General features: G+C 42.3%; 1 protein-coding gene across 1 annotated transcript in view; it reads left to right on the top strand.

Annotated features, from left to right (window-relative positions):
- The window catches only part of OLA1 (Obg like ATPase 1), a 1,233,063-nt gene that overhangs the window by 104,785 nt on the left and 1,102,263 nt on the right, over positions 1-26,015 (top strand). Inside the window, exon 2 of the mRNA XM_044075354.1 lies at positions 25,187-25,314. Within this exon, the coding sequence (XP_043931289.1) occupies positions 25,187-25,314 (128 nt within the window). The remainder of the gene's footprint in view (positions 1-25,186; positions 25,315-26,015) is intronic.

Here is a 26,015-nt window from a genome sequence, read left to right as displayed (position 1 = left end):
ATTTCTAGGGGACCATTGTCCTTTGGCTTAATGGTGCTCAGGAATATCCTTCCACAACTCCACCCAAGATTTTAGGTAGCTGGGGACTCTGTCCCATCTGCCAAGGATGGAATGAAGATTGACAACATCAGCTAAAGAAGTTATGTACTCACCATAATGTTCCATTTGTGTTGTCTGTCTTTATTCATCCATGACTTCCCCCCTCCATCCCCCGACCTTCAAGATTTTTGCTGGAGTGGATCAAGCTAATTTGAATTATTATCTTGTCCAAGCACAGTAGATAAGCCTTCCTCATGACATACCTTACGTATATTTGCATGTATATGTATATATGATTTATATGTTTTGATATCTTTCTGCAAACTCAATCTGAGGTAATTGAGAATGAGGGATTCTGAGTAGAGGTGAAGCTCGAGAGTTTTTGGCTGGTGCGATCTGTAGTAATGACCGAGTTGGTTCCAATATTGGAACTGAACCCATCTGGTAAGGATGAATAAAGATGGACAACATAGATGGAATGCTGTGGTGAGTACATAACTTCTTTTTAATACTAGATGAGACAGAAGTCTCACTACAGTCTGTTGGTAAAACCTGACAAGAAAGACCACTCCCCCACATCATCTTGCCTTTCTCTGTTAAGTAAGTAGGAAACAGTAATTCTTTAGATCAGTCAGGAAAATGTAGTGAGATTAGTTAAGTATTGTTTTTCTGTATCTGTGCGAATCTTTCCATCTGTGTTATTTTTAATACTTCATGTAATTGAAACTCTGGTGTTTATTGTAAATAGATATTCAGTATTTTTGTGTTCTTTTATTATTTGTTAAATATATTTAAACCTTTCATTATGGCTGGTCTTTTAGAGAATATTTTAACCTTTGAGAGTATGTATATTCATTTGTTGACATTGTGGCCGCTCCTGAAAGTCTTGCTGCATTGGTCAAACACTACCATTTGTATTAGTATTCATTTCATTCAGTATAATTGGATACCATGTTAAGAGCCGTAGAGTAGCTGGCTGGTGACAGTGGAACTACCTAATAGTCTGGGTGGAGGTGGCAGAGTTAGTAAACCTGTACCAGCCTTTCTCAGGTGTGTGTGTGTGTCTGTGTCAAACTTTTGAATGTGTGTGTGTCTGCTACTTAAAACAGGGACAGAGAGCCCTGGTTTCTGCAGAGAGAAAGGCGGTCTTATTTGGGGCCTGGAGGAGGAAGTCCAGCTGCATCAGAAAATACTGCCTGTGTGTGTGTTTCTCTCTAAGTTAACATCCCCAATCAGTGTCGATGGTGATTTTCATTTTCACAACAGTTTTATTTATTTTTTGTTAGTTCAGTTTAGTCAGGGAAAGCAGACAAAGATATTAGCAGAGGATTATGGCAAGCTGACAAAAAAAAAAGTTGGCCAAGGTGTGCAAATCAAAAGGACTGGAGCATGCCAACCTGACTAGTCAAGTGATGGGGATTTGCAGCCCTCAGAAACAGGACAGTTCACATTTTTCTCTGAGGACTTTAAAACCCGCCTGAAGTTACAGATGTTAACTGGAGGCCAAATGTTTGGAATTAAAATCAACGGAAAGACTGCAGAGTTTGGAGGCTGAAGAAAATGAGAAATAGTGCCAACACGAGAGAGAGATGCTGACTCTTCATCAGGGTCATGGAGGTAATGGGGAAGGGAATAACCAAACCCCAGAAGCAATAATGGTCAGTAAATATTTTCCACATTTTACAGAGGCTGATAATATTGATAGTTTATTCATATATTTGAAAGAGTACGTAAACAGTATAATGTTGACCAAAGGCTCTGGGTCTGGCTCCGAACCCCCTTCCTCCATGGTAAGCCTGCAACTGCTGTTTCTAAATTGTCTGATACTTATTCCTAAGCTGTGATAAAGTTAAGCTCTGTTGATTGGGATGTTTTAAGTTAACACCTGAAGCTTAAAGAAAAAAGTTTTGTGAGCATAGATGCAAGGCAGATGAGAGTATATATGATTATTTTGCTGAATTAAGTACTTATTTTTATAGGTGAGGGAGTGGGTGTCAGGTCACCACTTTTGAAAGTGGTGAGGGAACAAGCTCTTAGCACTTTGATTAAGGACATGAGAATCTGGTTGTCAGACTGGGAGTGTAACTCTGCAGATGATCTGGGGAAAAAGAGGATCTGTACTTGCAAGCAAGGCATCACTGTACAAGTAGGGGATACACAGTACTGCATATGGATATAAGGGAACCCATGGTGGGCAGCCTAAACCACCCCAAGAAAGTCCACCAGTAACAAGGGAAGCCCCTAGTTCAGGTACATGGCCAGGATCAAGGTTTAGATGTTTTAAATGTAGCCACTGGGGCCATGCACATACAGATGTCCACTGAAGCAAAGTGGGGAACAAAAGAGGGAGCCAGCAAGTGGGAATAACAGAATGCTAGTGGCAAGTTGTCTGGAGACAACAGGAATGCCAAATTGTCATCAGAGTTTGTATCCTGTCTTGGTGGATGGAAGACAGACCACTGCTAAGAGAGAGACCGCATCTGACATAACCATTGTGAAACCTGCAGTGGTTAAAGAGGAGCAGTACTTGCTTGGGCACTCCACTCCAGTCAGACCTTTAGGAGGGACCCCATTCCACATACCTTTGGCCAAGGTCACCTTGACTGGAAGGGTGGAAAAAGGAAGCAAGCAGATACCGACTTTGATGATGTGGAAGAGTCCCCACGGTTGCCTCCTGAGGATGTCTCCTTTGGAGACATCCTAGAAATTTTAAAGCAGAGGGGTGACTGGCAGTCCTTGCCCCCTTTGGCTGAGGAGTCTGTATATCTGAAGGCTTTTGGATCTCACCCTTCGACCTCCTGCGTGACACCGCCTTCCAATGAGCTTATTCAATTAATTTCTCAGAAGCCATGGGAGACCCCAGACTCCATAGAACCCACTCCTAGGAGGCCAAACAAATACATTACAGCACCCAAATACCAAGCCTTTCTCACCAAGAGAGTAGCAGTGGATGCCATGGTCATGGTGGCTGCCACAAAAAAGAAACTTTTCAAGACCAGTTCCTCTATCCATCATGCTAATAAGGATTCCAGTAACATGGCTAGATATGGGAAGCGCGTCTTCCCGTCAGCAGCTTGTACACTATGATCACTGAACTATCTCACTCATTTCACCAGACATCAGAGGGACCTGCTGAAAGTCAGACTCCCTCCACAGAGCTGTAGCTGATGTGGCAGCAGATAAGATCAGTGCACAGCTTGCTGCCCTCAACTCGGTAGTCAACTTGCCCATGGGACTCATTTCATATTCAGCAGATTGAGCGAGTAGGGTGGCGGGTTCAGGGATCTGTATTAGGAGACTGGCCTGGATGGGCCTCTGCGATTTCGCGGAGGTCTTTGTCTTCCTTTGTAAGTGCTCCCTTTGATAGCTCATCTCTCTTTGGGCCCAAAGTTAAGGAAACTCTAACCTGGTGTGAGCAGGAGGGTAAAACTTTGTCTGCCATTGGAGTACATTTTTTCCACACCCACTGGACCATTTCCAAAGGGTCAGAGGGTAGTGGAAAGGTATGGTTCAGAAAGTCTCCGTGATCTTACCAGGGCACAGGGTGGTAGCTCCCCCAGGGGCAGAGGGAGGAACAATAACAAAAGACACCACCCCCACAGCAGAGGAGGCCCACATAACCAGGGCTATAGAGAATCTTTCTTTGGCAGACCCTTTCAATGCTCCTGAAGGAGTGCCTGAATGCTCACCTCTGGAGGCAGTCAGGGGAAGACTGTCACAATGATAGGTGGATGCAGGACATAATGTCCAGGGGTTACATCAGTCCTGAAAACAAATATCTCCCAGACGTTCCACCTAGTCAAAGGGAACACGCAATGTTAGAAATCCAAACGTTGCCAAGAAAGAGCCATCCATGAAGTCCCCGGAGACCACAGAGGATCCGGAACTTACTCAAGATCCTTTTTAGCTCCAAAGAAAATAGGGAACTGGAGACCCATTTTGGATTTCAGCAATCTCAATAATCAGTGAAGTGAACCAAGTTCTGGATGGTGACACTGCACTCGATACTTTCCTTCCTGGAAAAAACATAAGCAAACAAGGGAGAGCCAGATCTTATCACCTTTGTTGAGGAGCTCTAAGGGTTTGGCAATGGGTGATGTCCTCAACCACTTTTTAATTGCAATGCACATCCTGGGGAAATCCTTTGTGATTGTAGACAAATTGAGCAGGTCTATTGTATGGCCCCCACGAGTGGTTCCTCAGTCAGAAAGTAGTGGAAGGCAATTTCTGGAAATGGGGTCAGCCTTGCTGCGATCTTTTTGCTTCACCCACCAATACCAAATGCAGCAACTACTTTGCCCTAATCCCTCCTGTGGAGGAGTCACCAAGGGATGCACTTTTTCACGATTGGCCTCCAGGACTCCTGTATGCCACCCCCCCCCCAATTCCTCTAATTCCCAAATTGCTAAAGAAATCAAGTCTGTTGGATACCACAATAGTCCTGATTGCACCCTGTTGGCCTTGTCAAATCTGGTTTCCATTTTTACAGCCTCATCTTCGGGACAAACCATGGATTCTGGGCCTGGCTCCAGATCTGCTGACACGTCTGTCGGGAATGGCTCACTCCAGCCTTCACAACCTCAGGTTGACAGCTTGGCTGCTCCAGTTCCCTTGATTGCCAGGTTTCCCCATCTCTCTCCAGTAAAACATATTCTGTTGTCCTCCCATGAAACCTCTGCGTGTAAGGTATACAGGAGTAAATGGAATAGGTTCGTAATATGGGCAACTGATAACCAGGTAGATCAGTTTTCTGCACCCATACATCTATACTAGAATTTCTAACCAGATTTTTTCATGAAGGTGCGACTGCTTCTACTATTAGAGTTCAACTAGCAGCAATTTCTAGTTTCCATATGGGAGAAAACTGCTCTGCCATCATGTCACATAGGCTGTGTAAGACCTTTTTGAAAGGGATGACTATGATTAGATAGACCCCCATACAAGATTCCCACTCTTCCCTGGGATCTGAATTTCATATTAACAAATGTCACTTGTTCCCCCTTTGAACCTTCAGCCGCATGTGATCGAAAACACTGTAGTAGCCATTACTCAGCCAGAAAAGTCTCGGAGTTACAGGACTTGTCTTAAAATCCCCCCTACCTCATTTTTCATAAGGATAGAGTTTCCTTATGCACTAATCCTTCATTTCTGCCAAAGGTTGTGTTGGAAAGTAAACTAAATCAATCTATTGAGCTACCAGTGTTCTTCCCTAATTACCAAAACAGAGGTGAATGCTCTCTGCATCTTGTAAACGTATAGGCCATTACACTTTTACTTGCACAGAACTTCAAGTTTCAGGAATTGGACCAACTTTTTATATCTTACTCTGCGGCTAGGAACGGCCAACCAGTCTGAAAAGTTACCTTATCTAGATGGCTCACTCTATGTATATCCTACATCTACAGTTCTAAAAACGGGCCCCTTCCTTTTCCTGTCAAGGCACATTCCAAAAGGTCAGTAGCTACATCTGCAGCCTTTCAAGCAAGGTTACCTGGGATGATATCTGTGCTGCAGCTACATGGGCAAAACTACATACCTTTATTACTCATTACAAACTGTATTTGGCCTCCAGGAGTAGAGCTTCGTTTGGTTCTGTGGTTTTGAGGAATATTCTCCCATGAGTCACCCAGAAATTTGATTGCTTGGGAAGCGGTCCCATCAGTGAGAATAAAGGCAAGCTTGACAACAACACATAAAGAAGTTATGTACTTACCATAGTGTTCAATGTGTGTTGTCCATCTCTACTTTTATTCTCACAGCCCACTCTGCATGCCCCCTTCCAGAACTCCTGGAAGACCTAGTGGACAGTGGATTTATGGATCTCCATAGCCTCAGAGATACTGACTTTGATTTCTAAAAAAAACATTTACTTTATATGTTATTTTCCTTTCTGAGACTGCAGACAAGATCTGAAGAAGTTGGAAACTGCCTTATGGGTAGGGAAGGAAGTCCATGAGCTTCCTCGAGCTATTGGAAAGGCCAAGACCGATCCAACACATTGGATCTGAACCCATCAGTGAGAATAATGGTTGAGATATACAACACACATGGAATGTTATGGTAAGTACATAACTTTTTTTTATATCTTTAACACACATTTAAAATACCCATGACTTGTTTGTTTGTCTTTTCAGCTTTTCCCGGTTAGGGGTCGCCACAGCGGAACTCCGGTCCGCTAATGATTGATAGTAGATTTTTATGGTGCCGAGTTGCCAGCCCCTATGCCCACCCTTCAGTGAAAGCACGCCCGTTCACGCATATCTTTCAGAGGCCACTCAACTGCGGGGAGGACATGCAGACTCCACACAGAAGGCACTCCAGCCAAGAATCTGAACAGGAGAACCTCTTGCTGTGAGGCAACAATGCTACCTCTGTATCACCGCGACCCACACAATTAAAATACCCATGACTGCACAATACAAAAATCTGTTTTACTGTATATAACATGCAGTTTATATCATGAAATGTTTTATAGAAATAATAACAAAAGTTTTGACTTACAGTTCCCTCCTTTTAGTGTCCTTCTAAATATTAATGATATCTGCAAGCTTAAAAGTCCAGTGGTTGTCAGACACTTTTTCTTGTAAAACCATATTTCACAAATGTGATAAGATACTTAACAATCTTCCATTTATTCACTAATTTCTGATTTGCTGGTCTTCCTCCTGTTCATCTCCATCTCCCAACACCAGATTCTGGTTCAAGTTTATGATGTTTAGATTCTCCTGGCCAACTCCTGTGCTTTTTTTGGTCTCCCAAGCATTTTCCTTTGGAACATTGAAAAATGTTTCACTGTCAAAGTCTCTCTGAACTTTTACCTTCAGAAGAATGAGAAGCAAAGTCCCCTTCTGTTTCCTGACTCACTTTTTTGTTGGATGAACTGTATTTCCTCCTTAGCCTGTTCTGCATCGAGAAATTACTTTGATCCTCCAGCAAGAATGCTTTCAAGCTGCTGCATCCAGCTGTCTTCCATCTCATACCCGCTTCTCGACCTTCCCTGATTGCTGGGATAAATTTGCTTCTCTTCTGCGTAGTATACATTGAATAACTATTTTCTACAAATGCTCTCCTGTCTCCATTTTAATACTTTGACACTCTGCTACAATTTTGTCAGGATCAATTTTTTCTGATGGTATGATTGCATCTAGGTCTTGCCTGCTTTCTTGTGGCCAGGTATGGAGTATACACGTTCCCTTTCAGTTAACAAATTCTGCTGTGAAACACCTGTCCAGTTGCGCATTTTGCTTTCATAAAATTAATAGTCTGTTCCTTCCAGTTTCTTTGGTATAACAGAAAATCACAGGTTTTCTCTCTGAGCTCTGTCTTCTAACTGTATTATTTTTCTTCTTGAGACACCTCAAATTCAACCAGCTTTTTTTTCATGCCAGCCTGAGTTTTGCAATTTTATCAGTTCATCTGAATGGCTAGTTAAAGCTTCTGTTTTTTTTTCAGCTTCTTGTTTGAATTGAATATATTCCTTCAGTGTTTCATTTATTTTAATAATCTGTGAGTACATTTGTTTTATTGTCCCCCTAAGTTATTAGAAACCATCTCTTGAACCAAAGCTGAAGCTTGCACTGCTTTTTACTGAACAATTGCATAATCCTTCCCAGACAGTTTCTTTTCACCTTTTATGGTTGGTTTTCTTTTATGTTTTCCAAATTTCTTCTTTGCTGGCCTCAAGGCAGTGTATTTACTAGTAACCGAATTGTACAAAAAAAAAAACAAAATAATAATGGCCTCCTTTTTTTCAGTTTCTGTTTTCACAGTAGGAGAGCTGAAGGTATGCTATTGGTGAGTGTGCAGCTATCTTGGAAGTCGTCCTGTTAAGATGCTGTTTTAGCCAGAAAACTATCCATAACCTGGTTGTAGGCTTGTGACTGAAATAGTTAGATTACATGCTTTCCTTAGATAACTTTCAGGTCTAGTAAGAGTAGGACATCAGCATCCAGTCCTCTTAAAGGTTGATAACTTGTAGGAAGGAAGGTAGTGTTTGTGTCACCCCAAGCAAGACAGAGGTTCTAACTTTTGGGAAAATACCACATTAAGTAAGTGATCATAATCTTGAATGGAGACAGAAAAACATTAAGAATCTGTGCTGTTTGTGAGATGTATGAATTCTTGACTGAATTACTTCTTACCATTAATCCATATGTTGTAATTCATCAGAATCTGAATTCTTCATCATTATATCAGTGGCCAAATCCACATATTCCTGTAGGGAAAGCTTCTGTTATATTTTTTGACAGTAATGTGATGTACCCTATAAGGCAAAGACAGCACTTAGTATAAGTAGAAGTACAAGGTTGTACAATGCATCTTAGCATGAATAACCGTCATTATAGGTCAGTTAAAGCCTGTGAGTGTAGTGGTCAGTCTGGGACAGTTCCTGTTAGGTGGATTAAACTTCACTATTTGAAGGTGTACATAGTTTTGTGTTAAGTTAATATGTTGTGTGGCCTTATTGTAAGATGTGACATTGGTTCAAATGGATATGACGAGGAACAACTGTATAAAAGATCAACCTGCCAAACAGTGTATGCATGTAACACAAAAGCTGAAACCAGACATTTAAAATTAAAAGTTTTTGCACATAAAGTGGGAATAATTACTTATCCTAACGGCAACACTTTCCATATTATGTATGCATGTGAATGGTCTCAAGTATATACAGAGAGAGTAGTGAACTATATTAACAAATGCAGAGTGCAATTAGCTATACTACAGGAGACACATTTGGAAAGAACTGAGCATGTAAATTTGATAAAGAAAGGATTTCAGGTGGCTATTCAGTGGAATATCTGGGACAAAGGAAAATGGGGTACTTATATTAATTGGTAGAGGTGCTCCAATAGTGATAAAAAATATGATAATAGTAGATTTATAGTAGTAAAGGGCTACTGGCAAGGGAGGGTTATGCTGACATGTATTTATACTCCACCTAAAATTTCTACAGTGGAGCAGAAGAAAATTCTGGGAGAAATGATCAGCTTTCAGCAGGGAATATTCCTTATAAGTGGGGACTGGAATTTGATTGGCCATCATGAGGTTGTATCTGGGGGGGGGGACTTAAAAGGGAAAATATAAAGAAAGAGGGTAGATTTTTTGAAGAAGTATATGAAAGTATTTGGTATGGAAGATGTGAATTCGGTAGTAGGAGCTCAGAGAATTTACATATTCCATAAGTTACAAAAACTGGGCTAGGCTAGATAGAAATTATATTTGACAGGAAGATGTGCATTTCATTGAAAGTTTTGACATGCATCCAATATTTTAGATCAGACGCCATTAATAACTAAAGTAAAAATGCAGGGTAATAAAATTAAAATGAACACTGACACTTCTCCACCTGTCTGTTAAACAGAGAGAAGTTTAAGGAAAGGGTAATGGAAGTTATTTGGGAGTTTTAGGGAAGATAGAAATTTCTTCAGAAAATATACTTGGGGGGGTGGGGGAGGTGGGATAACATGAAAATGGAGTTTAAAAAATAGGGAAGAAATAGAGGCATTGTTCAGAAGCAACAGTTACATGAAACTCAGGCATGAACTTTTAGCACCATTAGGCACCCTATTCAACCAAAGCCTGAGTACCAGCTTTGTCCCAGCCGAGTGGAGGATAGCCACTGTCATCCTTTTGCACAAAGGTGGAGTGTCTACCAATTCAGGAAATTATAGACCCACCAGCCTAAGTAGCCTGATGTGCAAGGCCATGGAGCGGATTATCATGGACCTCATTAACAAGGACATTGGCAACCTTCAAACACTCGATCCCACGCAGTTTGATTTCATCAAGAGGAGGTCATGCCTGTTAAATTTGGTCGACTTCTTTGAGATGGTCATCAAAGCCATGGACGAGAGAAAGATGGTGCACACCGCCTGCGCTGACTTCCCCAAAGCTTTTGATACTATTCCCCACTTGGGTATAATAGATAAACTCTCTCAACTAGGTATCAAATCCGTATGTTACTAGATGGGCAGCAAACTGGCTCGCTGATGGAATCCACCTAGTCAAAATAGGGAAAGCCACCTCAAGCCAGTAGACTGGTAATGAGCGGTGTACCCCAGGGATCTGGTCTTGGGGCCTCTGTTGTTTGGGATATACTTTTCTATGGTGCAGGCCAAAACCAGTGGACTATGGCTGACCAAGTTTGCAGATGACTGCAAGCTGGGCACCATCATCAATTCTCCTAGTGATGTGGACATCCTCCAAGAGGGTCTCACCCAAACAAATGACTGGTGCAAGAATCATGGTCTCAGAGTGAATGCCAAAAACTGCATCGTCATCCCTTTTGGGGAGAGTGGTGTCCCCACAAATTATTGCATTAATAACAAGTGAGGGACTTGGGCACCCAGGTTGATAGCAAACTGACTTTTGGCCACCATATTGCCTCTGTTGTAGAGAAAGCTTTCTACATGGCCCACCTCATTAGTAAAGGTATCTCATCCAGGGACAAGGTGGTCATATCATCTATGTATTATTCCCTTACAAGACCCATTACTGAGTACAATGCCCCTTTCAGCATGTACCTAACAAAGCACATGAAGCAGCTGGAGAGACTACAGAAGTTCCTCACCATGAGAATTCAGGGCCTCAAACAGCTACCGTACACAGATAGGCTAAAGACCCTGCCCCTCTACTCAAGTTTCATACAGACTCCTCAGAGGTGACCTCTGGCATACAAAGCAATATCAGACCCCGCCTTGATGGGATTGCTGCATATCCACAAGTCAAGCTTCACTTGAGTAACCCGCATGCATGACCTCAACCTGATCTGTGACATCAGTAGGACTTGTTGGCGGGACAGATTTTTGTCCCAGAGATCCCCCCCTTCTGTGGAACAGACCTTCTCGCCACGTCAAGCAGAGTACCTCATTAACCCTTTTTAAGTGCAACCTGGATAACTGGATGGAGAACAGAAAGTACACCCCTGGGATTCCACCTGTGTCCCCCGCTGGACAGGGGCATCAGGTGCTGACTTGTCAGAACATGGGCTAAATTCTTGGCCAGGCTTGTAAGGGCTTCAGGGCCAATAGCCTAGTAACTTCCTATGATTTAGAGGGACTGACAAAGGTTAAAGATGTAATGTGATGCTATCTCGCCTACATTCTCTACAGATGGGTTCGGAGCCGATCCTCGGCTCCGACTCGGCCGCTATACAATAGAACGCAGTCTCTTATTGGCTGAGTTACCTCATATCCCAGGATGCACCACTACCACTTCCCCAGATCTCGTTTGCCGCTTTTCAGCATAGACGTGGTCTCTGACTTGGCTGAGCTAAGTATCTCTAGTCAGAAATTTTTTCTGTCTGAATTTTGGTAAAAACTTACCCAAAAGCTGTTTTAACAGCTATTGTTGTTGTGTGATTGGTTTTGATATATTTTTTGTGGTAAATTGTGTTTTGTTTGTTAGTTAAGTCGGTGTTTAGCGGTCCCGTTTAAGTTAGAGGGGCCTAGCCCTACCTAGGCATTTAAGTTAGAGCCTAGGTTGTCTGTTCCATCTTATTTTTTTCTTGTAGTCGGTGTTTAGTGTTTTATAACCATGTCTAAAGAACATAGACCATCCGTTTTTAAAAAATGTGTTAAATGTAGTTATAAAATGTCTATAACAGATGACCATTCCTTATGTGTTTATTGTTTAGGTCCCAAGCATCTTCAGGAGTCCTGTAGCGTTTGCCACGCTTTTTCCTCTCGCGTCCTCCAAGAGAGGAAAAATAAATTGATCTTAAAAGGGCTTATTACCCCTTCTTTTAAGGAAGCCCTATCTTCCTCTTCTTCTTCACCTTCTAGGAAGAAGAAAAAACCTTCGGCTCCGACCAGCCCGTCGGATCCGGCAGCAAAAAAGTCTCGGCAGGCTTCTCCGTCGGCTCCACGGACTTCGGAGCCGAGGGCAGAACGGTCTGCCTCGATGTCTCCAGCCTCGACGACTCTGGTTTCGGAGTCGAGAGCTCGGGCATCGAGAGGCGTGTCACCTTCATCGGCTCCACTGCCTTCGGAACCGATGGGGTTGCCCGCTCAGACTCTTCCCCTTCGGTGCAGAAGTCCTCATCGGCTCCGAGGGAAATTGCAGTAGTAGTGGAGTCTCCCTCGGCGCCGATACTTCTAGAACCATTACGGAGCCGGTCCCCCAGTCTTTCGGAGCTGGCAGAGAAGTCGACTCGGACCCAGTCGGTCTCTTCTCGTTCTTCGAGGATGTCCGATTCGGACTTGGTGCTTCAAAGGCTTTTCCAGTCTCCAGTCTTCGCAAAGTTAATCTCGGCTCCAGCCCAGTTGGCTTTGGAGCCGATCTCCCATCCTGCTACATCGATTCCTCCTCCAACAGCATCGGCGCCGTTGGAGTCGGTGTTGGTGGAACCGGTGGAAGTTATCGGGTCGGTTCCGACTCTAACTTCAACCCCGTCCCTCGGGTCGGGGTTCGGTACGCGGACCTCCTCTGTCGGTCCCGGGGGGGACACTTCGGGCCCGATCCTTTGAGTTCCGAGCCTCGCTCTCGGTGCGTCGGCTGCAGGGGTTCCGACCGCCATTGTGGTCTCGGGGGCTGGACCATCCCAGGACTCTGGGGGTCCAGCCTTCGATGCCATGAGAAGTGCCTTGGCCAAATCCTCTGTGGCCACTTCGACCATTTCACCACCACCTTCCCTGGGCATGGAGAATGGCGCTTTTGCAATCCCCATGTCTCATGACAGCAGAGCCCCTGGGCCTGAGGTTACCCCCATTGGGGGTTCCCTTCTTCCTGGAGGTCCCTCCGACACGCTTTCGGAGGAACCTCCCAGGAAAAAACAGTGCAAGAGGAAACACGTAGACTCCCCTGATGAGTCTCTCACTTCGGACACCGACCTCGATGATGCGGAGGGGTCCCCAAAGTCGTCCTCGGAAGATGTCTCCTTTGCGGACATCTTAGAAATCCTCAAGCAGCGAGGCGACTGGCAGTCCAAACCCCCTTCTGCTGAGGAGTCGGTTTTCCTCAAGGCCTTCGGGGCTCAGCCCTCCGCCTCCTGGGTGTCTCTGCCCTTTGATGAGCTTCTGGATTTGATCTCTCGAAGGGCGTGGGAACACCCGGATTCTGTGGAACCGGTGCCAGCTCGCCCCAGTAAGTTCCTCTCAGCTCCCCCGGACAAGGACTTTTTATCGAAAGGCGTGGCTGTAGATGCTATGGTGGTGGCATCTGCCACCCAATAAGATGTGGCAGAGGCTTCGACGTCCGTCCATCCTCCTATTAAAGAGTCTAGGAGCATGGATCGGTACGGCAAGCGTACCCTTTCTTCAGCGGCCTTTACTTTAAGGTCTCTGAATTACCTGACACATTTCACCAGACTACAGAGGGATCTGATCAAGGAGCTTTCGGATACCCTCTCTGGTAACTTACCTGAGCAGTTGACCCAGACGGTTAACTCCCAGTTGGCTACCCTGTCTTCATTATCTAACTCGTCCATGAGGCTCATTTCTTTTGCGGCCGAAGGAGCGAGTAGAGCGGCTGGAACAGGTGTTGCTCTACGGAGACAAGCCTGGCTACGCCTGTGTCACTTTGCGGAGGCCTTTAAGTCTTCCTTTGCCAACGCCCCCTTTGATGGGTCCTCACTGTTTGGACCCAAGGTAAAGGACACATTGACTCGCTGCGAACAGGAGGATAAGACTTTAACTGCCGTAGGAGCCCGGTTTTCCATTCCCTTCAGACCTTATCCCAAGGCTCGAAGAGGAGGGAAAATGTGGTTCCGTAAGACTCAAAAGCCTTACTCGCCACAGCAGAGCGATCCCCCTTCTAGAGGCAGAGGAGGGGGAAATTTTTCAGGGAGACGCCGTCCCAGAGGCGGCGGAGGCCCCCGCAACACTGGAGACCGCGAGTCCTTTCGTGGCTCCTCCTCCTTCCACCATCCCTGAAGGAGTACCCGACTGTGCAGCTCCGGAGCCAGTCGGGGTCGCCAAACACCTAAAGGCCTGGGAAAATATTACTCAGGACCAATGGGTGCTTCGAATCATCGCCGGAGGTTATACCATCCCCTTTGTTCAACCCCCTCCACCAGTCCAAAGAATCCCGGACCCGCCACCCAGTCAACGGGATCATGCAGCCAACGAAATATCAAAGCTGCTTCAAAAAGGGGTCATCCAACCTGTCCCCGCAGACCAGGCCGGATCAGGGACTTACTCAAGATTCTTTTTGGTGCCAAAAAAGACCGGGGACTTGAGACCCATTTTGGATCTCAGCAAACTAAACCGATTTGTAAAAAAGTCCAAATTCCGGATGGTCACTTTGCAATCCATTCTCCCGCTTTTGGAGAAAGGTGTTTGGATGTGCTCCATAGATCTCAAAGACGCCTACTATCACATTCTGATAAATCAGGCGTCGAGGAGACACTTACGCTTCAGCCTAGGAGACAGTCATTTCCAGTTCCAAGCACTGCCCTTTGGTCTCACCTCAGCCCCCAGGGTGTTCACCAAATGTTTGGCGGTGGTGACTGCTCACTTGAGAAGTCAAGGATTCCAGGTGTTTCCATACCTAGACAACTGGCTCCTAACTGCCGCCTCCAGGCATCTACTCTTGGAAAACCTAGCAGCCACTATCACACTAGGCAACTCCTCAGGGATCACCTTCAATTGGTCAAAATCTGTATTGCTACCATCTCAGCGTATTCTGTTTATTGGTGCAGAAATAGACTCAAGGCAGATGCGAGTCTATCTCCCTGCGGAAAGAATAGCGACGCTTCAGGTTCAGGCTCTGCTCCTCAAACGTCGTGCTCCAGCAAGAATGGTCCTACAGCTGTTGGGCTCCATGGCAGCCACCATTCTTCTGGTCCCCTTGGCAAGGTTGCACATGAGGATACTTCAGTGGCTCCTATCAGTCCAGTGGTCTTATCAAGACCTTCCCCTCAGTCACCACATACTGATCACAGACACGTGCAAACAGAATCTTCGTTGGTGGCTTCTATCCTCCAACCTGAATCTAGGGCGACCCTTCGTTCCCCCACTCCCCTCTGCCACGTTGACTACGGACGCCTCCCAGACAGGGTGGGGGGGACATTATCTGGACAGGTCGGTCCAAGGCACGTGGCACTCCGACAAGAGTCTTCTCCATATCAATATCCTGGAGATGAGGGCGGTGCTTTTAGCGTTGCAAGCACTGCACGATCACCTCCCCCAGGGTACGATTGCCATTCAATCCGACAACATGTCGGTAGTCTGGTACTTAAACAAGCAAGGAGGAACCAGGTCCTACCCCCTTTGCAGAGAAGCCATGAAAGTATGGGATTGGGCGATTGCTACCAAGCGTTTCCTAGTGGCAACGCACATTCCGGGGAAATCCAACGTGATAGCCGACAGACTGAGCAGAACTATTCTCTGCCCTCACGAGTGGTCCTTGAACGACAGAGTGGTAACGCAGATTTTCACGAGATGGGGAGTCCCTTGTTGCGATCTCTTCGTAAGTCCCCTCAACGCGAAATGCCAACACTTCTTCACTCTGACCCCAGTTCCGGGGGACATCCCCAAGGACGCTCTAGTCCACGTTTGGCCCTCTGGTCTGCTATATGCCTTTCCACCGGTTCCCCCTCTCCCCAAGGTGATTCAGAAGGTGATTCGCTTGAGAAGCAAAATGATATTAATCGTCCCATACTGGCCTCGACAAGTCTGGTTCCCCTTTCTTCACAGATATGCATTGGAGGGTCCTTGGTTCCTGGACCAAGTTCCGGACCTTTTGACTCATCAGTCAGGACAGCTCCATCAGTCCCTCCATTCATTGAAGTTGGCAGCCTGGCTACTCCTCTTCCAACCATAATTAGGAGCCATTCCTTTGCCCCTGAAGTCATGCACATCTTGTCTTCGGCCCACAAGACTTCTCTGAAAAGATATATAGCAATAAATGGAAGAGGTTTGCTATTTGGGCCCAACTCCGAGGATTAGACCCGATGACAGCCTCTGTATCAGAAGTACTGAAGTTTTTAGCTTCCCTATTCAATCAAGGTTGCTCAGTGTCTACCATCAAAGTACAATTGGCAGCTATTTCCAATTTTCATGAAAGTGTGGAACCTCCTTTAATGAGCAACAAGTTGTGCAAAGCCTTTATTAAAGGAGCTTGGCTTCTACGACCCCCTATATCTCAACCTGCACCTCCGTGGGACCTTAACGTGGTATTAGGTGCATTAACCTCATCCCCCTTTGAGCCGGCAGCAACCTGTGATCTAAAATTCCTTTCTTGGAAGACTGCCCTTCTAGTTGCTATTACTTCAGCCAGACGAGTTTCAGAACTTCAAGCCAGATGTGTTAAACCACCATACTTGGTATTTCACAAGGTTAGAGTATCTCTTAGACCAAACCCATCTTTTATACCAAAGGTTTGTTCTAACTTTTGTCTACAACAATCGCTAGAGCTACCGGTCTTCTTCCCCAAGTATTCGAATAGAGCTGAATATACTTTTCACTGCTTGGATGTGCACAGACAATTACGTTTCTATTTGGATAGGACACACAAAGCATGAAAATCAGATCAACTGTTTGTGTCCTTTTTGGATAATAAATTAGGCAAAGCTGTCACAAAAGTCACTATTGCCAAGTGGATCAGGGACTGCATCAATCATGTTTTATCTCATCTCAAATAAGGAACTTATAGTTCCAGTGAAAGCTCATTCTACTAGGGCTATGGCCACTTCGGCAGCTTTTCATTCCAAGCTCTCTCTTGGCGACATTTGTGCGGCTGCCACGTGGACATCTTCACACACCTTTGTTTCTCACTACAAGTGAGATGTGGCATCCAGGGGTCGAGCTTCCTTCGGTTCCACAGTTCTCAGGAGTGTTTTCCAGTGAGCCACCCAGGAATTAGGTGCTAGGGACGCTGTCCCATCTGTAGAGAATGTAGGCGAGATAGGATCACATTACATCTTTTAGTTATGTACTTACCATAACTTTAGATGTATGGGATCCATCTCGCCTACATTCCTAATAACCCACCCTCCTTCCCCCTGCCTCGTAGACCAGGAGAGACCGGACGATCCGAAATTGAACTTCTTTCCTCTCTTGAGAGACCTGAGAATGTTATAACAATAGTATGTTTCTATCAGCATGAGTGCGGACAAACAAGATCTGGGGAAGTGGTAGTGGTGCATCCTGGGATATGAGGTAACTCAGCCAATAAGAGACTGCGTTCTATTGTATAGCGGCCGAGTCGGAGCCGAGGATCGGCTCCGAACCCATCTGTAGAGAATGTAGGCGAGATGGATCCCATACATCTAAAGTTATGGTAAGTACATAACTAAAAGTTTTGCAGAATAGGGGGAATCTCGCAAAACAAGAAGAGGCACAACTGCAGAGTGCTAAAGTGAAAGTAAGGGACTACCTCAGTAATATACACAAGTTTAGAAAGATTGCTGTTAAGCAACTGTTTTTTGGTAATAACTTGAGCACAAAAGCTTTTAGCACAATGGCTCAGGCAACAGAAAGTAGAAAGGGTTGTTGGCAAGCTTATGGAGCCTATAACAAGGAAAGTAACCAGAGATCCTGTAGAGGTGTTAGAAACATTTTGGAAATTTTATGAATGTCTGTATAAAGCATACAAATGTGAAAATTAAGAAAAAGTACAAATGTATTTATTTATTTATTTTACATTTGTTTAGCAGGAAAGTCCGACTGGATACTGGTGCTTTTTTAGAGGAAGCCTGGGGAGAAAAGCTCCAGCAATAGGAAATACAAACATTATAACAGTTACATAATACTGGAAATTCCAGTAACATTCACAGTCAGCAATAGTAGTGTTAAGCAATGCAGTTCTTTAGAGGTTACCTTAACATAACATGTGACACAAAGGTATATACATTTAAAAAAATGAGGAAAAGAAAGTTACAGTAGAAATGAGTGCATAGATTGGAGTAAGATAGTGCCTGATGAGCAAGATGTGGTTAAATATATTAAGGTTAGAGTTATCCAGGAGAGTTACAAATTAAAATGTTTATGGAAAAATTAAATATGCCAAGGTAAGAGGTAGATGAGGCTCAGTTACTAACAATTAGAATAGGAGGAGATGAGAGAAAAATGTTGAAGTATAACCAATCTGCAGGAAAGCCTTCAGGAATAAATGGTATTCCTGTGGAGGTTTGAAAGCTAGGAGGGAAGAAAGTGATAAAAGATCTGGAAGGTTTTGTCTAACAGTACTTCAAAAGGAGGAGAAGCAGCAACATCCTGGAAGAAAGGTGTGGTGGCTGTAATACTTAAATGTGGTAAAGACCCATCAGATCCAGTTTAATATAGCCCCATTTCATTTGTAAACCAGGTTAGTGGAGGGGAGGCAAACATTTGATACCATTAACAGAACAGTGATGATCTAGAGGGAAGCAGAATGTAAGAAAATACCACTGTTGGTGGGTCATGATGCAGACAAGGCATTTGACAGAGTAAGCTGAAATTTTATGAGTAAGGCACTTGAAATGTTGGCAGCAGTGGCTCAGTAGCTCAGTTTGATAAATGTCAGGTGTGATGTACATTTTGTTACACACAGACCGGGGGTTTGAATCCATGGCCAACTACTACTAAATATTTATCGAAAGGCTTAAATCTAATATGTGACATTAACAAAACCTGCTGGAGAAACAGGTTGGTCTCCCAGAGGCTGCCCCATCTCTGGAATAGACTCCCCATACATGTCAAACAATGTACGTCGCTGACCCTCTCCAAATGCAACCTTGATGAGTGGATGGGCAACCACAAATTTGCCCCAGGTTCCACCTGTGTCCCTCATTGACAGGGGCAACAGGAGTTGGCTAGGCTTGTAAGGGCGCCAGAGCCATTAGCTTAGTAATCTATGATCCTATGATTCCGTAATGCAATAATAAGGTTAATTAGAAGGATATATGAGAGATCAGAGGTGAAAATTAAAGTGGTGGTGTTCCTCTCTGATGAGTTCTTTTTGAAAATAGGAACAAGTCATTGGTGTCCTCTTTTCCTCTCTGTTATATGTGGTATATTTAGAGATATTAGCAAAGAAAATAAGAGACTCAGAAATTCAAGTATATAATCGATACAGTAATCAAGTAAAGTTGACTTTTATTTCCAAATGATATTATTTTGTACCTTATAAACCCAGAAAAGGTCATTTCAGTGTTTTGGAGCATTCTGAGAAAGTTTGAAATCTTTTCAGGATACAAAATTAATGAAGATAAAACAAGGCAATAGCTGTAAACTATGTATCCACATACTAATTGGTTCTGTAGTACACATGTTTATGTGTACTTGATAAAATTAAATACTTAGGAGTATGGGTTAAAAAAGATTGTGTTAAGGCAGCTAAGGATATGTGGAAAGAGACTAAATAAAAGACCATACAAACACTGAGAAACTGGATGTTTTGTTTTATGGATATGGATAGCAAGATACAAGCAGTGAAAATGTTTTTTTTAATCTCTTTAGTTATATACACAGGTCAGGCATAGTTCTGTTAATGAGATGAGAATATCTAGATAGCAATAAAAGTTGAAGGATTTTATCTGAGTGGGGAAGAGGGCAAGAGTTAAGTGTAGTATTTCCTTAGAAAGGAACAAGGTGGTTTGGGTTTACCCGACTTGAAGGGGTATTTCAGAGCTACACAGATAAAGCTCATATACATAGAACAAGTAGAAAACTGTAATTCAGAGTGGAAAGGGATAATGATGAAATGGGAGAAAAGGTCAAGAATTAAGAGACTGGGATTTTGGGTTCAGATCCTTAAGGAGAATAACAATAACCATATAGAATAGTATAGTCATAAAGTTGCAGAAAGTATTCCAAGATCTAAGCCAACACGGGAATGGAGAAAAGAGGTTCTGCCGATAGAGATGGCTGCAACTGGGGATACAGACAATAGGTAAGATGGAGCTGAAGTTTATTGGAGAAAACTGGCAAGGAAGCAAGATACTGGGAGCAAATAATTAGAGAGATAAAGATAATAGAATTGGAAGAGGCCAAGAATACATTTGGACTGCAGGCTTAGAGGTTCCCTTCCCTATTAAGGATTGATATCAGAATATTTAAGAGGCAAAAAAGAGATTGATTCTGGCTATGATTACTAAAAACTCTTGAGCCTTTCCTGTAAAAATAAATAAATGTCATGTTTGCACGATTCACTGTGCTTGCATCTTTATCTCTCGTGTGGCTGCCAGTTGACTTGAAGTCAGAATAAGCTGTGTTACACTGGTTTGAGTCCTCCTGCGTGTTGTGTGGCAGTCCCCAACTTGCACATTTTACTCCTTGTGAAGAAGGCCATAGATGTGCAGCCACAAAACTATAACAAAACAACTTAACTTCTTTTTAAGGTAGAAACCAGTATGATGCAGGCTCACGTTGCCTTTCAGCTGTCTCTTCGGAATCCCACTGATATTCCCTCCTTCCCTTATGAATTCATTTTGCCTGTTAGTCATGAGAAGGGAAAGTTGCACTCAGTACAGAGCTTGCCATCGCAGTTGTAGATTTACACTTCAGAAAATACTCATTTATTACAAGTTCTTCCATTCTGGTAACTTTCTTAGAGTTTGTTTGCTTCTACATGTACTGGTGTTTTGGAAATGTGTTCCCTAATTTGCAACCTGGCCACTCATTGTACTCATCTTTTTCTACTTTGTAGTTCATGAGGTAAGAGTTTCAATTATTTATGTAGGCGCATTTGTACATGCTTAGGAATCTATATGTTCAACAACATGTTCCACTTTGTTGTATTGTAAATGTTCACTTTTTCCTCTTTGTAGCCCATGCATAGCAAGCATATGTGCAGCTTAATTTTATTTAACTGCAATACTGCTTTGGTTCGTCACACTGACAAACTGTTAAATTTTGCATTGTGCTTGCTAGGAAAAATATTACTTTTTTTTGGGGGGGGGGGCTGGTATTGTGCAATAAAACTATTGATATGCCCTTATTTTCACCCAGAGTACACGGTCTTTGCTTCATTTATTGGAGAGTTTTGCTAAGTATATGATGGTGAAATATTGCTGCTGTGCTGTTATTTTCATCCCATAGTGCATTGTTGTCTTTTGCTTCAGGTTTTATAAAGGATGTTTTCTAACTATATAAAGCAATCAAATAGAACTGTTGCTGTATTACGATTTTTTCTTACAGTTTGAATAGTGTCGATCTAATAAGCATCTTTGACTTGTACGTATAGTTCGCTAGTGGTTTGTTTGTAACTTACTTTGGCCCTTCCCATTAAATGTGCCCAGTGCTTATAAGTCTATTCTTGGCTTGTATTCTGCTTTCAGACAGTTTTATAAGAGTTTCTAAGTTCATGAAATAAGTGCAACAGAACTATCACTGTACTGCGATCTTCACAGTTAGTGGGTGCCACTGTCTCTTGCTTCAGTTTTTATAAGGGAGCTTTTATAAGTATGTGAACTAGAGAGAACTATTGCTGTGTTATTTAGTAGAGTTAAGTAGCATGAAAAAATATCAATTTCATCATTGAGCTTTGAACATAAAGAGTGTAAACGTAAATAAAAGATAAAAATACCTTTTTTTGTTTTAAAGTTGAAAAGTGAATTGTCCTCTTCCCCTTGGAAATACACCCCTAGGACCCTCCTCAAAAGAATGTGTTCCTCACAGCTTTCATAGTTGTGCAGGCCTATTCCCAAGACTTTTTTATTAGATGTGAATCACCTTAGTAATGGGGTCTTGGGTTTTATATAATTTAATAACATTAACATTTGGCATATAAAAAAGTACCAGGAATGCTAGCTGAATCTTATGAAACAGATCTTTTTAATCTGTAACACTCAGTGTGGTGACACCACAGTAGACTTGTAAGTATTTGAATGAATCCCTGGTTTTAACTGCATAAAACAGAACACACAGTTAAGGATCCCTAGGGAGACATTGGGCTTTGTTACATTTTGCCATAGGTCACCTATCCTGGCATACTACTACATGCAGCTCACTGAGATATATATTATAGATTTCTTTTTGGGATCTGCATCTGGCCTTTTAAGCCATGAAAAATCCAACCATATTTGACCTTCTATTTCTTCACAAAATAAATGAAGCATTAAATACCAGGTTAAAGGAACTAAATCTCATCAACAAATAAGCCACATTGGTATTATAGATACATTTTACAGTGCATACCCACCTCTGGAAAAACTTCCACAGTGTCAAACAGAGTATCACCGTTAGTACTTTTAAGGTACATTTTGGTAATGGATAGCCAGCCTCAAAATGTCCCTTGGTCTGATTTGTACTGCCTGCTTGAATTTGGCAGGGATCTTGATAATGGGTTACTGGCTAGGTTTGTAATGGTTTGCGGACTTATTCTCTAATACTTATCTATGAGCCCAATATACCACAAGCCAACATTTGGTGTATTGACCAATGGTTATTATTTATTGCTGTAAAACCACTACAACCTTCCTCATTACATGCTTTAAATAATTGCTGTTTTTTTTTCCCCAGAGTTCCCTTTACAGACTACATACTGCTGAACTATAACAGAAATCTAACATACACTGCCTACTCCACGTTTCTAAAGCCAAGCGCAAACTGTACCATAAAACTTTAACAATACAAGAGTCAAGGTACAAGGAAGTCTGCAGACCAAAACGTTGTGGTAAAAGGCAGAAAAGTCCCAGAACTACCTCAGTTAAAAAAAAAAAAAAAAAAAAAAAAAGACAACTTACTTCCTTGTCTGTTGCAGCCAATCAGGTCCCTTGCTTCACTGAAGTGGACCTGATTGAGGGCAGCTTACAGACGAGTTAAAAATTAAAAAAAAAAAAAAATGGAAAAAAAGTTTGCGATCGCACAGTGACATCATGTAGCTGTGCGGACGTCTACAAGATGTGGAGGAATGAATGATGGAGAAGGAGAAACCCTACGGCTGCTGCATGGAGGCCCTCTTTTGTGGGCAGATGATCAGAGGCTCGCCGCGGGTTCCGTGGGTGCCTAACACCGGCCATGCTGGGAGGGTGTGGATGGCTGCCTAATAGGTCTGAAGAATTTACTGTTGCCTAAGGCCGATCAAAAGGCGAACTTGGACCATATTTTCCCAAATCAATTATGGCACAGAATATGAAGGTGTATAACATCACTGAATAGCATTTAATGTTATTTTTATATTTCCATGTGCATGGGGGAGATTCAGGTTGTTGAAACACTGAAAAATAAAAAGATGTTTTATGAGTTCTGCAACAGTGGGCAAGTTTTCTATTTGTTTGATGAAAAAATGATGCATTATGGAAAACTGTAATTTCTCCAGTACAGGAAAAATGTGGGTCAGAATTTAAAAGTGTACTGTATCAGTCTTGTGTGATTATGAATAAACAGCTTTTGCATTAAAGTGAAGGCATTTGGCTGACAAGTAGTAGTTATAAGCTAGTGCATGTGGGTTGTGCTGTACTGTGTTAGAGTTGTGATCAGAAGGATGCCAGGTTAAATGACTCCCTATTGAAATAGTGAGGCTTGAATTGCTGAGTTCTGACATGACGGAAGAAAAAAAAAAAGACTGAAACTGCAGGAGAAGAGCAAATATTAAATATCTCTCTTCTCCTTTAAACTTTTTTTTATTTTTATTTTGCTGTGGGAGGCCCCATTGCCAGTCCCACACTTGTATAGACCAACTTTTAGATTGTCATACTTTGGAGAAAAGGGAATATTCAGTGCATGTGTTGAGAGCTCAACATGTTTGAGTACTTAAACAAACAAAAAAAAAAAACACGTAAGTGGAGGTTTTGCATGTATTAGGAATACAACAACATTGTGTATAAATATGTCATTTCATTCGTGAACTAAAATACCAAAGGTGTAGAAACACAAAACTGATGAAGTTGCTCATTTTTTAAAGGGGAGTTTACTGAGCTGATGGTAATCCAGAGAAGTGTTACTGTAGAAATGTTGTTTGATATACAAGACAAACAGACCAGAGAATTTGAGTTATGGCAGGAGTATATATTTGAGAGGGCCTTTTTGATTGCTAGGGTGAAAGGCACCTTTATACATAAAGAAAAGTGAAGGAAAGCTTGCGTTTACTGCCTTTTCATTCCTTATACCTCCTTACTCTCCCTTCTTCACTTACTTCTATCTAATTATCTTCCCTGACTTTCTCTCCAAATATACAATAAACCTGTTTCTCCCTCACTTCATATTGCAGTTCCTATTTGTATTAAACTAACTTGCTTTTAATTTCACTACAAAATGTCTAAAATTTCTCTAAATATTAAATGATTGTCTTATACCTTGTATCAACTCTTAAACAGTGTTTTTATATTAAGTCTGATTTGTTATAATTAAACTAAGGATGTTTTTGTTTTGCTTTTGAAGATTATATTCTTCAATGTTTTGTAATAATTTGGAGCTTTTCTCCCTGGGAATCTACTGAAAATGGGCTTCTACCCAGTCAGACTTTCCTGATAATCAAATGTCAATAAATAAATAAATTTGTTGAATTTTATGTTGATTTTATGGTTATTTGAGTTTGAAATGTTTTTATTTTCACTCAGAATGCCCAGGAAGATTTTCTATCAGACAGTGAAATTAGAGTGAATGTAATCTTTGAACTGTGGGGCAGTCTATAACCCGCTGTAGCAGATGCAGCATGACAGCCATTTGATTCCTGCTCTTAGTTTGGAAATGGACTCGAGGCTGATTAGCTAAGAGAAGGTAGACTGACTGGTGTAGGGATTGTTATGTTTTGCCCCGCCCTATTCTCTCTCATTTCTTAGTAGAGACTGATGTTGAGGAAGTTGCTGGTGAACCAGGTGAAGGAAGATGCAGTGCAGCAAATGCTCTCTCGCACTGGAACATTGTGTTCCATACTGACACTTTAAAGCTTTATTCATGGGGATTTGGGGAATTGATGTAGGTATTCTTTAGCTGTCATAAGCTTATGAATATGCTGTCAGATTTTTGACTCCAACACTAGTCCTTTTGCAGTGGATCCATTGTGTGAAATCTGTTGAACTGCATACATTTCCAGTTCCAGACCTTCTCCAGTCTAATAAATGGTTATGTACTTACAACTGTATTGTAACTGGTGTTTTTCAGAACTTTGATCATTCTGTTAAGCATACTTAGTACCTAAAGATCCATTCTTGGTGTACATTTTACAACTTTTCACGTGATCTTGAATACTTATGTAGACCATCCTTATATTAAGAGGGGCTGCATTTCAGCTGATGAGGTTAGAAGCTCTTGTGATGCATATGTATTTAATTTCTTTTCAGCAAAATTCCTGCTTTCCTGAATGTGGTTGATATTGCTGGTCTTGTTAAAGGAGCACATGCAGGACAAGGTCTTGGAAATGCTTTCCTTTCAAACATTAATGCATGCGATGGAATCTTTCATCTAACAAGTACGTATATGGCTGAATGAAGTATATGAAGTTACATATGTGTTGATATGTTGGTCTTACAAACTTTGTCTACACTGAAGTCAAAGTCTCACATGATATGCTGATTATTTCTAAATCGTTTTAGTTGTGTAATTCATTTAGAACATCCTGTTTAACTGATGGCAGTATGATGTAAGCTTTCAATGTATTTCTGACTCCCACCACTTTCTGGAAGACATGTTTTATTGATTACTTGATGCCTTGTTATGAGAGGCCAGTGAAATTACCTTCTATCTAATTGTATTGTCTTTTTTTTGTGCAAGTCTTCCTCTGGTACTGAATAGAACATTTCATATCATTTTGCAATATGTTTAAAAAGGTCTTCAGTTTTCCTGTTTTTCTTCCTGAAAAGATTCCTTGTTTTTGAAGGGTTTCTAACAGAATGACAGAAGTATCTTGTTTTACTGCAACTGTAGGAAAATCATCTCTGGGAATGATGCTTACAGGTTTTATAGTTGCTGCTTTGCCTAGACCACAAAGTGAATGACTCTCAGCTGTGACATCAATTTATTCATTGTTTGCAGACAGAAAAAGATACCCTTTTGAGTTTTTGTAGTAAGCAAAATAAAATCTGCTCAGAACAAAGGAAAAGCCACTGATCACTCGTATGCAATCAAGTGACTTCAGGCTACAAAGTGGTGCATTTCAAGCAGCTGATCGTC

This window comes from Protopterus annectens, chromosome 6.part1 (genome assembly GCF_019279795.1).
Source record: "Protopterus annectens isolate FY-2018-M chromosome 6.part1, PAN1.0, whole genome shotgun sequence".
Classification (NCBI taxonomy): domain Eukaryota; kingdom Metazoa; phylum Chordata; order Ceratodontiformes; family Protopteridae; genus Protopterus; species Protopterus annectens.
The sequence above is the reverse complement of the archived record's forward strand: the minus strand, read 5'-3'. Positions and strand labels throughout refer to the sequence as shown.